The following is a 14,259-nucleotide window of genomic DNA, read 5'->3' as shown; positions in this document are numbered from 1 at the left end:
TTCAATTATGATGTCACTCACAACATAGATTAGGATTGAAATCTGCAAGTGGCAACTTTCATCACAGTGAAAAAAACGTACGATTTCCAGTGGATATACCTCTTGCACGACTATAGCTCGGTTTTGCATTCCAAATGGTATCTTAGTTTGGGGTCATCTCAGTTTTTCCAGTCCTCATGTAGTCTTCTGATTAATGCTGCATCATCCACACTCTCATAATAAGACAAAATCTGTGCATAGCCTTTTTGGGTGACTTTTGAGAGCTTTTGAATCTCAGTCTCAGGACCACCACAGATGAATCACCTTAAAGGTATCATGACATTCATGTTTACACCACATTCAGAGTCTTTGTCCTTGTCCTTCAAATGTGTACAAAAAGTTTTAACTGAAAATTCCACTCCAGTGATTCACTGTAGGTGTTTTGTCTCACATTTCTAAAGCCTTTTCAACTGCAATGAAAAAAGAAATCTTTGCCTGCGGGTGTCGCTGGTGAGGGATTTTGCCTGTCAATCATCGCCTCTGCTCCACCCCCCCCAAAAGGAAAGGATAGGGGAGGGGAGGGGAGGGGCGAGGAGGAGAGTGGGCGGGATTAATCGACTGTGACCTCACTGTTGAAGGGCCAAGCTCAGATTACTTTTCAGCCTAATTATTCAGAAAACCCCAGACCACAGAAAATCCACTGAATGTTCAAAGTTCAGATTTTTTGGGTGTAATTGAGGTCATAAAACCCCCCAAAAAACATAACAAATTTAAAAAGTGAAAATGAATGTCATCGAACCTTTAAGCCACAAGCTACAGAATCCTCTTCCATGTTGTCTACTAAAAGACAAGTGTCATGATTGTTTAACTAATGGTTGTTCAATGTAAGCAATAGGCTAGAGAAAATTGACATCTAAATTCACAGTAATCAAAAGTTTTGCCAGCAGAGGAAAATAAATGCCAAAAAGTAGATAAACTACCGTACCTTAAAATCGTCCAGAAATATTTTCCAGGATGCAACACTCCCGCTCCTTCCCCACATGCAGACAGTGTATCCCACTGAGCATGTGCACAGTAGGTGTACACTCTTATCAAGTGTTTAGCAATATTTTTATTTTATTTTTCAGAATAGAATCAATTCAACAACACCCCAATCCCCTACCATTGATTATACACTGATTATACACTAACAAGAACCAATATACCAATATTAGATGGCCAGGGAGACATTTTTACTCAAAAATAATGGTTGGAATGGATTCAGCACCCCTGAAAACCCCTAGTTAGACACCTCACAAGACTTTTATTTCTTTTCATATTTTTCACCCAAGCCCTCTGGGCTCCTTAAAGGGATACTTCACTTTCGGGCCGGGGACACATTTAAAAAAAATATTAAAAATAAATGAAAAAAGTTATGGAAAATTCATGGCCCCCTCACGCATTAGTAGGACACTCTAATGCGTGAGGGGGCCATGAATTTTCCGTAACTTTTTTCATTTATTTTTAATATTTTTTTTAAATGTGTCCCCGGCCCTAAAGTGAAGTATCCCTTTAACTTTGATTGGCTCTCCAGGATTTTCCACGAGGAGTCGGGTTTAAATAAATTGAGAGGTGATTCTAGACACCTATAAGAACACATTGGTGAAGAAAGCTATTGGTAGTAAATTTTTTCACAGATGGTCCAATTATTTTTGCTAAAATTCCCTAGCTATAATGGGAGCGCGTGGCTAAGGGAAATTCGTGCAAAGTTATTTTTTTCTCTACTACTACTCATTGTAGAGTCTCATGATACTCAAACATGCACTGAAAGTCCCTGAGAAGCTATCGCTAATGCCGAACGAGCTATCGTTGTTTGCTTATTTCTCTCCCTGGCAACACCGAGTTGCCAGGTTCTGGGAGAGAAACAAGCAACCAGCGTTAGCTCGTTCGGCATTAGCGATAGCTTCTCAGGGACTTTCAGTGCATGTTTGAGTAAACTGATTTGACTACTTCTCGGCCTAAAGCCCATGACCCACCTAATTACAACACACTTTGCTAGATTGGGATGGCTCAGAGTAGAAGACGGGGTTAAGCAAATAACAATGGGATTGGTATTAAAATTGTCAAAGGTGCAGTGCCCCAATACCCTCATACCTGTCTAATAGTGATGTGTCGGTCATGATCGATTCGTTCATAAGAACTAGATCTTTGACGTGAACGTGAACGAACACGTTCACTTCTTGAAACTGTTACGTTCGCGATTTCGTTCATGCCCCCCCACCCCCGCACACCGCACACACGATGGGCGGGCTGTTATTCCTCCCGCGACAGACAGACCATCAGACAGACAGACCATCAGACAGACAGAAAGCTGTGCTGTAGAGTTTTCCAGTATAGACATGCATGTGTATTGCTATTTGAATTGAAATAAAGGTAGCCTACTGTTGTTCCTGGACAAAAGACAGATAGTGTTAGCACCACATTTAAGTATCAAAAGAAATAGATATGCATGGTCCTAGACAAAGGACAGATAGGTCAATTAACACGTTTTAGTTTGAGTAGATGATGCAAATTGTATGCTACAGCTACTATTCATGAAGTTAATAGTAGTTGGTAGACATAATAGTAGACATGGTTGTAAATCGATAGTCATGTGAGTGTACTGACTTGGGCTGCTTTGTATAAAATTATTATTGTTATTATAAATAATTATCGACAAATAAAAATAAATTTACATTATATATTGCAGTAATTTATTACTTCTACACATTATATTACAAAGAAGATGGTGCAATTAGATGGTGAATGACAGTGCTGTGTTTCTGTGCAGACTGTGCAGTCATGTCAGTGGGATCAGATGCACACAGGTGCATTCAGTTAGCGTAGCGCATCGCATACGCTCCGCCGGGACCGGAAGCGCTACTGAACGAGAACGTGAACGAATAATTTGAACGAATCTTTGCCGTGAACGTGAACGAAATTGTTCGTTCACCGAAATGAACTGTTTTTCCCACCACTACTGTCTAACTACTTATCCAAAGTCAGTGACACCCACAGTCACACCACTAGAGGGAGCGACCATGATCTGGTACCACCCACATTTAGAACAAAAATGGGAAAATTGTCATTCTGCTACTCTGCCACCAAAATGTGGAATGCCCTGACCCCATCCATTAAAGGATGTCCATCACTGGTTTCTTTCAACATTGCCCTGAAGAAACATCTATCAGGAGAAAACAAGGGGAGGTGAATGTAATTTTCCCATCTCTTTTGTTCATACAGTAGGCCTATAGTGTTTCTATTTGTTGATGACATGTATTACTGTGTAAATTTGTTACGCTATGTTGATTTGAATGCATAGGACCACCATGGAAAGTCCCCAGGACTTTTTTGTGTTATCCTTTTAGCCTTAATGTCTTAATGAGGTTGATCATTCAAACATGGACATTGTGAGTAAAATCAGCTCCAATCCATACAGAAAATTCACACATCAGGAAAGTCACTGATTGTTTGTTTCATGCTTTGTCTTTCAGACCAGTTTTTCCCCCAGCGTGCACACAGAATATACAACCAATGAATACAGGTCAGTCATCCTAAACATCTTCCTCTATCGATGTAGAAGATGTGTCTTTGAGGCCATTAGCTGATCACTCAACACAGCTGAGTCTTCCTGTTTCCACTAACATGTTGTTTCTATAGAATCCACAGAGTGCTGCCCTGTAGTTGCGCAATCATTATTGTGGTGTCAGACGCCTGCTGTGGTGTGCATTCTGCTCACTTTGCCTGCTGCTATTTTACTTACTAAATGCTCTACCAGATACAAAGTGTCACTGACTTGAATCGAGTTATATCACTTGCTCACATCAGAAGTGTCAAATAGTCTATTATTACCACAATATATAAAAAATTATTAATTAATTAATAATTCCAACCGCATCATACCGACGACGGCCGACTTAAATGATAAGGGATGTACCATACACATGCACACGCACGCACACACACACACACGTTCCTGTCAGCTGTGTTTGTGTCTGTGCTGTTCCTGACACTTGTCATTGGAAACATTGATTCCATTCTGGTTTATGATCGCCAAGCATTGTTAAACATCCGACTTGCCACCGCTCCTCTGGTGAGGTTTAAGCTGGGTGGACCACATTTCCTCCCGCCGCTGCTTTCGGACATCCCGCCGCATCTGCTTGCTGACACTTTTCTCCCGCGGAAAAGACGATACAGACCCCGCGGTAAGCGCAGCGACCTCCTGGTCAAGCTGAAAACATACCTGCCGTTGTCCCACGGATCGAGTCGCTCTCACCGCGGCTCTTCGGTGGAGGGACTGGCTTTGTACGGACGCGCTGCTACCTGGCGATTGCTGGATCCTGCTGACAGCTGGCTGATACCTGTCACGGGCACAGATGTGGAGTCTGTGCTCCCCCGCCCCTACTCACCTCGCCTCCGTCGGTGTGGAATTAACGTTGCCAGCCTTCGTCCACTGAAACGGGCGCCCCCGCCACCGACAGCGACAGTAAAGGCCCCGGCTCCTACGAAGTGTGCCCTGGTAAATACTAGATCGCTAAGGTATAAGACGGCTTTCCTGAAGGATGTCTTCGACACAAATAGATTAGATTTTCTTTTCTTGACTGAAACCTGGCTTCATGTGGGTGAGTCCTCTGCCTTTTTGGGGCTGCTACCGCCGGATTGTTCATACTTTAGCTCACCTCGGTCAAGCCGAGGAGGAGGTGTAGCTATTGTTTTTAAAAACAGTCTTCTCTGCAAACAACTGTCAGGGGTCTCATACTCCTCGTTTGAATTAAACCTGTTTGAGCTGGGTCGCTCAGACCCTGTACTGTTTGCAGTGATCTACCGCCCGCCCCAATACAACCAAAACTTTTTAACTGAATTCTCTGACTTCTTGGCTGGGTGCCCAAATTTGGGCGTGTGCTGGTAACCGGTGATATTAACATTCACGTGGACCGTCCTGATAATCCCCTGCCCAGAGACTTTTTGAACATTGTTGATGCTTTTAATCTTGTACTGCATGCGACGGGCCCCACCCACGAGCGTGGGCACACGCTCGATCTGGTTTTATCTTTTGGTTTACCTGATTTTAATGTTCGAGTGGGCGATCCTATATGTATATCTGATCACCTGCTGTTGTTCTTTAACATCTCGCTCCCCTATCAGAGCGCTAAACCACTCACCCCGGCCCGCCTATGCCGTATGATTAACCCCTCCACTGCCGAGCGGTTCTCGACTGCCTTTCAGAATTTTCAATCTGACCCTGGGCCCTGTGTTCATCTAAATACAGAGGACTTAACCTCATCCTTTCTCTCCACCTGCACCAGCGCTCTTAACACCGTAGCTCCACTAAAAGCCATGCGTCCTAAACAACACTCTGAACCATGGCTAAATGACATTACTTGTGCTGCCAGGCGAGAATGTAGGAGAGGAGAGCGCAAGTGGAAGAAGGATAGGTTACAGGTGTCATTTGAAATTCTGAGAGAAGCATGGAAAGTATATCAGAGGACTGAATTCCGAAAGGATGAAACATTTTTCTGACATTATTTCAAATAACTGCCACAAACCTTGTGTTCTCTTCAAGACAATTAACTCCATTCTGGTAACTCCACAATCCACCAGCATGGATGCTTCACCAGAAGTGTGTGAAAAATGTCTGCACTTCTTTATTGATAAGATTGTCTCTATTAGAGCTCAGATTGTAATGCCCTCTTTTGATCCTTCCATAACTGGCACCTGCTCTGCTGCCTTCAATGAGTTCGAACCTGTGTCACCTTCCCACCTTGATTTTTTTTCTCAATTAAAACCTGCTTCCTGTCCTACTGACATTGTCCCACCTCGCCTTTTCAAGGAAGCCTGGCAGACTATTGGACCACATGTCCAATTGATTATCAATCAGAGTCTTGCCTCAGGTGTGGTTCCAACTTATTTCAAGCAGGCAGTAGTCGAACCCTTGATTAAGGTTTCTTAATCAAGGGTTCGACTACTGCCTGCTTGAAATAAGTTGGAACACCTCGGTTTTCTAAAATTTTAGGCCCATCTCAAAACTTCCGTTCATCTCCAAAATTTTGGAGAAAGCCGTACTTCTACAGCTTCAGTCATTCTTAACTCTCTCAGTGCCAATGAAATAAAAAAAATGATTGCGAACTGTGCCAGCATTTTCTTCTTTTTTCTTTAAGTAAAAAAAAGGTGCTTAGGAAGCGAGATACAGCCTTTCTCAGTTATAGGTTAAACAAAGAGTGGATGGAGCTGCAAATCTTCAGATAATGATATCTTGGGTTCTGAACATTAAAAAAAAAAAAAAAAAAATCGGGATTTCTCGTTCTGTCACTGAGGGTATTCAGATAAAACTCGGGATAACTCGGGGTCTGGCACGGAGAGTTAATTACACATAATTTTTTTTTTTTCAATCCGGTTTCAAAGCCTTTCACAGTACAGAGTAAGCACTTTTAAGAGTTGTAAATGACCTTCTAAGAACTACTGACCTGGGTGATCCTGCGATCCTTGTGCTCTTAGACCTCACAGCTGCTTTTGACGCTTTGCAACACAGCATTCTCCTCTCGCGTTTGGAGTGCTGTGTGGGTGTCGGAGGCACTGCTTTGGAATGGTTCAGGTCCTATCTGTCAAACAGATCGTTCTCTGTAGCCCTAGGTGACTCCACATCGTCCTCTGCCCCTCTCCCATGTGGAGTCCCGCAGGGCTCAATTCTTGGCCCCATCCTTTTCTCCCTGTACCTCCTCCCTCTGGGTTTCATTTTTAAAAAGCATGGCATTCCCTACCATTTCTATGCAGATGACTCGCAGATCTATATGCCCCTGAAGAGAAATGACAACACCTCCCTGAACACACTGCTGGACTGTCTGAAGGACATAAAAGCATGGATGGCCCTAAATTTCCTTAACTTTAATGAAAGTAAAACAGAGGTCATGGTGTTCAGATCCAGCACCGCCTGTGACACCTCCTCTCTGGATCTGGGCCCCCTGCAGCCATTTCTAAAACCGGTGGTCACTAACCTTGGTGTCAAATTGGACAGCGATTTTAAGATTGACAAACAGATTAACTCTGTTGTTAAATCCAGCTTTTATCAGCTAAGGCTGCACAGCCAAAGTCAAGTCTGCTGTAACCCTTTCTGATTTTAAACGTCTTATCCATGCTTTTATCTCAACCCGACTCGACTACTGTAATGCACTTTATGTTGGCATTAGCCAAGCCTGCTTGTCAAGAATACAGTTAGTCCAAAACGCGGCCGCTCGCCTCTTAACAGGGGCACGGAGGTATGATCACATATCTCTGATACTTGCCTCCCTACACTGGCTCCCTGTTCGTTACAGGATTCAGTTTAAGACTTTAATGTTTGTCTTTAAGTCTTTAAATGGGCTGGCACCATTATACATATCCGAACTTCTACCTCCCAAAAACGCTACAAGGGTCTTGAGGTCTACTGACCAGTCACTCCTTAAGGTCCCAGCAAAAGTTGAAAACACGGGGAGATAGATCATTTTCCTCCATAGCGCCCACACTGTGGAACAAGCTGCCACCCCATGTTTGAGTGTCTCAAACCCTGCCTGTGTTTAAATCACGTTTGAAAACTCACTTGTTCTCCTTGGCGTTTGAAAATTCAGATTGAGAAGCTGCTGCTTCCCCCAGGCATTGTGTCAAATGTTGTCTTGTTTATTGTGTGTGTTCTCTTGTTTATTTTAGTATTTTACTGAGTATACAGCACTTTGGTTCAACACTGTTGTTTTTAAATGTGCTCTATAAATAAAGTGGATTGGATTGGATTGGACACACACACACACACACACACACACACACACACACACACACACACACACACACACACACACACACACACACTACTGAGAATTAGACTAATAACCATGCCGTTAAGAATAAAACCAAGTTACTGATCCAGCAGCAAATAAGCAAGGGATAATTGCCACCATGCCATTGAGAAATAACTCCCGACAGGATGATTAAACACAGAGGCAAAGCCTAATCATCTTATCGGGAGTTATTTCTCAACAACCACCGGCGCGGCGGCAATTATCCCACAATTACATGGCTACTTAATTAATTAATAAATTTACCCAAAAGTAACAACAAAACAAAGTATTTCCTTGCTTACGGTAATGAAAATATTCCATAAGTGTTGCGCTGTCCGTCCTCCAGCACAGTCACCTCGGAAAACAAGGAGGTGTAGATCAAATATAATAAATTTTCGGTTACTGCATCGTTTATTTCTCGCTTCAAATGTTTCCCAAAACATTCTTGAGAGCAACGTTTAGCTGTAAATGACATGGTGTGTTTGTTTACATGGCTGTCATGTTGGATACGCCATAAAAATCAAGCAGGTGCTTTGAGCCTTTGATTAGACAGAGGTCTGTTATTGAGCTCATCGGTCATTATCCAGAAATAACACACCGTTGAATTCAGCGATTGACCAATCAGAATCAAGCATTCAACCAAGCCGTGTAATAATTATTAATAATTGTGGTGCTCTGTGGATTTGTCTATAGAACCAGCCAGTGTGAAAGCAATAAATGTTTCTTTTGGGGCATTGGTTGTCAAGTGGTTAAGGCACTTTGATACCTGAAAGTGTGTCCCGGGTTTGGTTCCCGAGCCCGATCCCTAGACTTCCCTAGTGTGTCTCATATCTGGCATAGAGGGGCGGGTTCAAAATCTTCTGAGAAAAATTCTGTTGGATCCCATTGGTTCATCAGCTGTCCGTCAGCCCCCGCGCCCCTCCTCCTCCCCAATGTGTAGCATTGAGAGCCCTGACGTCACAACATTTGGAGCGACGCCCACTGCACTCTGGTTGGTTGGGGAAATGAAACACTTCCTATTCCACGAATGTCAACAGGCTGGTCCAGGCTCTTATTGTTGAGCAAAACTAAAAACTAAAAGCCTGGAGCTCGAGGCCCTTACTCTCTCCCTGTTTCCTGTTTCTGTCCACTTGTAAAATATCAAAATAAAGGCAGAAAAGCCCCCAAAATATCTTAATAGAAATAAATGCTTGTTTTGTGTCACAGGTTCACGTTCCCCGAAGCAGGGCTGTTCCAGTGCAGAAAGACAGGGTTGGTGTTTAAAACGACAGGGGAAGGAGAAGTCGTCTACAGGACTGTTCAGTGGGATGAAAGATGGCTTCAGTCAACAGCAGGGGCTCCTGCAGGTCCTCTGTTTGACATCCAGTGTCCTCAGGAGTCTGTCTGCCTGCTACACCTGCCACACTGTGAGGTCACACCCGGTGAGTGATACAGTTAACAGACAATATGTTGGAAACCAATGTGGGATGTTGTATTTGATGGTTTAGGCATGTTGTTAAAGAGACAATTGTGTTATTTTTTTTCTTTCTTCCTTTATTTTTTTTAGGTTTACCGTAAAATGGAATCTATTAAAAAACTAAGTAGCTATTGGATGTGAAAATCAGACACAACACTTTCTTTGTCCTGAGAACAGCCACGTTAGACCCGGTACACATTGTGTTGTGTCTGATTTTCACACATCAGAATGATAGGATTCATGGTAATAATCTGCTTAATGTAAAAACTTTCACAGATGATGACCTTTCTGTGGCCCACATCTCTGATGAGGGGGTGAACTTCTTAAAACCACTGGAAGTGACCAAGACTCACGTGGTTGTAAAGGTGACCCACCTGTCGTTCTTTGGGCTGTGGAAGCTGCGCAACCGCAATGGATCAAACCGTGGTCAAGTTCTGCTGCTCTTACGACAACCAATAAGCCACATACTTGTGATTAAAGTATTATTGCTGCCAAGCAATGTGGATATTGAAATGGTAATTTATGTTCTGTAGTAACTAGCATCTAGTAACTAGCATCTCAGAGGCTTTTAATCCATTTAAACTTATTGTACTAAAACATGAAATAGATTTTTTGAAAAGACAACCACAGGATATTTGTGACAATTTAAGATTTTTTTGATTGACTTCTTTATTGACATATTGTACAAGTAAAAAAAACATGTGCATACAATAGTCAAGAGGATGAACACAAGAAAGCTTGAAGCCTTATTTCCATTGTGGTCCTTTCAAAGATGGTTCAATACACAACAGTAATATATAAACGTGATATATCTAGATGATGTTACAATTAGGGCATACAGTTATGAATAGTTCCTGCCATCATTCAGCCATCTTTTGTGTGAAGATTTAAAATTGTCCTTTGAGACCATGGACTTAAGACTTTTAGGAAGGCCATTCCACATGACAGCTGTTGAGTATAAGAACATGCTCTTGCCTGTTACAGCTGTTACATTTGCATGGTACAAAGTCTGTAGAGCTCCCTCTGGTGTTATACCTATGGGTGTCCCTGACCTTCACCAAATAGTTGACTAGATACTTGGGTACCTCCCTGTTCGCAATCCTGTGAACCATACACACTTTCATGAGAGATACTCTCTCCTCGACTCGAAGCCAGTTTAGGCTAAGGAATGTAAAATCTGCCCATGTACCAGACATTATGAGTGAACCAGCTGGTCAAGTTGTCTTGGTGTTCTTCTAGGTGATGTCAAAGTCTTACAACAGAGAAGATAAATACATCAACACTCAGGCAGAGTGTGTTCTCACCCGAAATGAAGTCTACAGTCTCCACTGTCCTCCACATGTCGTACAACCTGAGGTATCACACACTAAACCCACTGTATAACCTGATTTTATACAGCAGTAGTTACAACTATTTAGTCAATCTAATTAACCCATGTCTCATTATTTTGGTGTGAATCTATATATAATCATATATAATGAAAAACTAAAAAGCATTTTTTTTTTTGCCTTTGCCATTTTGGGCCACACATGGTAAAATTACAATCTGGGTGTTGCAATTCCACCCATTTCAATCAGAAACACTCTCGTCTTAGTAGATAAAGAACCATTTATTGCCACAAATGGAATACAGTTAAGCTTGGCGTTAAAGCTCCGCTCTTGGGAGAATATTCACTGAATTTTGTCGAAGCAGCCTGCTAAGCATATATTCAGAGAATGCTTAAGCAAATCCCCATAGGGATACATGTCAACAATAGCAGTACATTGACATATTAGTTAGAATTAGCAGATATACATGATACACAAGTATTTGAGCCTATATGCAAGACTCTAAACAAGCAGATATACATGATAACCACAAGTATTTGAGCCTAAGCCAGACTCTAATCAAAAGGTGGAGGCTGGGGTGGAGGAGGAGCTAGCAAAATGCATTGGTTCAGCAACCAAGAAAGATCTAGAGAATAGAAGCCGTATTTAAAGGATCCTCTTTGCTCATGCGTGAGCTGTGATTGGATAATGAGTGTGTGACGTAATGACCACTGAGCTGTGAATGGGAAATAGAATGCTGATGTTCACATCTGGTTACAGCTTTGGCGTGCACGACTTCCGTGTCCTGCATGAACTAACGCTATGCTTCATTTCATTCTGACAAGATTTTCTGCCATTATGCATCCTGAGCAAGACATTTATGCAACATTGGCAACGAAATACTCCTTAACTGGAAGAAACATCAGGCAGACCCAGGCTCTAGGTTGGGCGGTCATCTGGGGGTGGTGGGGAGGAGGGGGGTGGTGCGGGGGCATAGGCGGCGGGGTGAGCCTGACAATTGGGAAGGCTACGAGATCTGGCTTGAGGCTGGGAGGGAGTCGCCTGTGTGCGTTTTTTGGGCGGATTTTGTTAGTTTATTTTCGGTTTTTGGTTACATTATTTCGGGGTTAGGGTTAGGTTAGGGTTATGTTATTTAATTCTTATTTTTGCCTGATTTTACTGATTTATTATCAAAAAATTAACTAAATAATGCTGTGCACATATATTATATATAATTTGCACAATTCCCAGAATTTCCCAGCATAACATTAAGGAAGGCTTAGCCTACCCTAGCCTTCATCACCCGCCGCCTGGTCAAATATATAATATAAATATAGCTGCAAGCAGCAATAATATGGGGCCAGTGATTGCAGAGAGAAGAAAGAAAGAAGCAATGATAAGTAATATGCACAATAAGCCATAGAAACATAGAAGACTGAACTTGAGATAAAGAAGACCATGCAATTAACAAATGAGCATTTTAAACCCTCACTAACCCTAACCTCAGTAAAACTATGCCTACCCCTAACCTCAAGAAATACTATGCGTAAGCCTACGAATGCCAAATCATGATCACCTCAAAACATCGTCGGGGTATATAAGTCTTTCCGTCCCTGATGGACCAAGCCTCTGTTTTGCTAACTACTCTAGATCACTGGTTCCCTAACCATCTACCGATAGAGAAATTGTACGTCTCCTCGGAACCAAAACTAGTGAAAGTAGCCAATCTACAAGCTCAGAAACACGTTGCTATCTGAAAAGTTGTGAGATTGTAGATCGGCTATTTTCAGTATAGTATGTCATACATTGAAAAAACATACTCTCAAATAAGCATTTCAGGTTTTCATCTTTAACAATTGCACATGCATTAATTGACACAATCATGTTGTGTGCAATGCAACTTAAATGAAGTCTGCATCAAACGAGGTTTGATCTGGCGACCTTGAGGTTGTAAGGCACACGCTTAAGCGAGAAGCCATTGGACCAACAGACCTGATCTAGTGAAAAAGGAGTTCAAAATGTGATACCGTTTCAAGCAAATAGCTGAAAAATCCTGGGTTTAAGTGTTTTTCAAACTGCTCAAAATTGCGGATAATCTAGGGGCGGAGCTTACTGGTCAAAGTGATAGATGCGTTCCTCATGAGTCAAGGCACAAGTGTAAGTAAGTTTCACGACTTTCGGCCAAACGAGGCATGACTCATGCCTGTTTAAAGTTTGCATTTTCAAAATATTTGCAATGACCCTCTACATTACCTCAACGTTTCAAACAAATGTGAGTCTGCATGTGTGTGTTAGGCGCAGATAAATAATTGTCATAAAACTGCAATTTTCATTGGCTCTTAAAAGCTTCATTTTTTCGCTTATGGAAACAACGTTTTGTCAGCATAGGTCCAAAGTTCATGTGTAAACAGTTTCGTGCAGATTGCTCAAAAATCCCAGAAGGAGATAGATTTTAACTGCTTTTCATATCATTCAAAATGGTGGGAGATCTAAAGGTCAGAGGTCAAAAGTCAGAGTGTGAAAGTTGTTCATCATGAGTAGATGCATGTGTGTATCGAAGTTTCATGGCTGTAGATCAAACAGGGCTTGAGTTGTACCTGTTCAAAGTTGGCACTTTCAATTGAGTGCTATAGCGCCATCCTTTGACGAATGACTGTGAGATTCATTTCTTGACCGTTTTTCATGACACGCTACCATATGGCCGAGTTTCGTAAAAAGCGACAGCACTTTAGAAAAATAATGCCAACATCAAAACGGAGCCCAGCTCAGTGCCCGAGCTCTGGCCCCATAAATAGTAGTAAGAGCTATGACAGCAATAACAATTATAGCAGGTACAAAAGGAGTATAATACAATAATAATGGTAGGGGGAGACTGGGGTCAAAAGTAACAGGGGGCAAATGTAACACACTCAATAATTTTACTCAGAAACAAGCAGTCCTGGAATGTTGTCATTTTAGGGACAAAGCCATTTGGCCTTTGGCGTTGTCAATGTTTTGAGGGCACTAAGGCCAAATGCCAGGGCAGGAAGGCCATCAAATAAAACTATGATTTTTAACACATTCTCTGACAGGTATTAATTAATTAATTATTCCGCAAACTATCAGCGATTTTTACCTTATTTTGACGATCCACAGAGAGCCACGGAAGCCACGATGTGAACCCGGATGTAAACAAAGGCTGTCTGGGGGAGGGTCTCGTCTATCCACCGGAACAATTTTTTTTACCGCGACCGTCCATTCTGTTGTTATGGGCAGTTTAATATGGCTTGTTTTCATAAAAAAAAGAAGAAATCCGAGCTAGATGTGTTTTTCTGCATCTCATAGGAGTGGATGGAGTGACTATTTTTGGGATGACGTCATTTTTGCTTCTATGATTCTCTCGCAGTCAAGGGATCATTCATAGGTTGGGGAAGAGCGCCCTCAAGCGAAATTTCAAAATAAATAAATGTACAAGAATAGTATAACTATCTGTGAAATATAACCCATGTATTTCACAAAATAATGTTTTGGCAAATTACCAGACCAAGTCTTAGCCTATTGGTCTCAATATTTGTCACATTCAGCCCTGGACTTCACTGACTGAAGTAGGGGTCACATTAATCACATTAGATTCACAGATTAGAGATTTTATGTATTTTCCCCACAAGTTATTTTCATTCAAATGAAATGTGATTGAACTTGCACTAATAATGAC

The 14,259-nt window shown here is 41.9% G+C and overlaps 2 protein-coding genes across 2 annotated transcripts in view; one reads left to right on the top strand and one right to left on the bottom strand.

Moving 5' to 3' along the window:
- The window catches only part of gyg1b (glycogenin 1b), a 439,315-nt gene that overhangs the window by 193,672 nt on the left and 231,384 nt on the right, over positions 1-14,259 (bottom strand). The gene's annotated exons all lie outside the window — the stretch shown is intronic.
- LOC308077546 (NACHT, LRR and PYD domains-containing protein 1-like) overlaps positions 1-14,259 on the top strand; it is a gene marked incomplete at its 5' end in the record, with an annotated part of 80,820 nt that overhangs the window by 62,384 nt on the left and 4,177 nt on the right. The window contains 4 exons of the mRNA XM_080418295.1: positions 3,492-3,541; positions 9,009-9,223; positions 9,535-9,773; positions 10,498-10,614. Of these exons, the coding sequence (XP_080274421.1) occupies positions 3,492-3,541; positions 9,009-9,223; positions 9,535-9,773; positions 10,498-10,614 (621 nt within the window). The remainder of the gene's footprint in view (positions 1-3,491; positions 3,542-9,008; positions 9,224-9,534; positions 9,774-10,497; positions 10,615-14,259) is intronic.

Source organism: Gymnoscopelus braueri (genome assembly GCF_963280865.1).
Source record: "Gymnoscopelus braueri genome assembly, chromosome: 21".
In the NCBI taxonomy this organism is placed as follows: Eukaryota; Metazoa; Chordata; class Actinopteri; order Myctophiformes; family Myctophidae; genus Gymnoscopelus; species Gymnoscopelus braueri.
The sequence above is the reverse complement of the archived record's forward strand: the minus strand, read 5'-3'. Positions and strand labels throughout refer to the sequence as shown.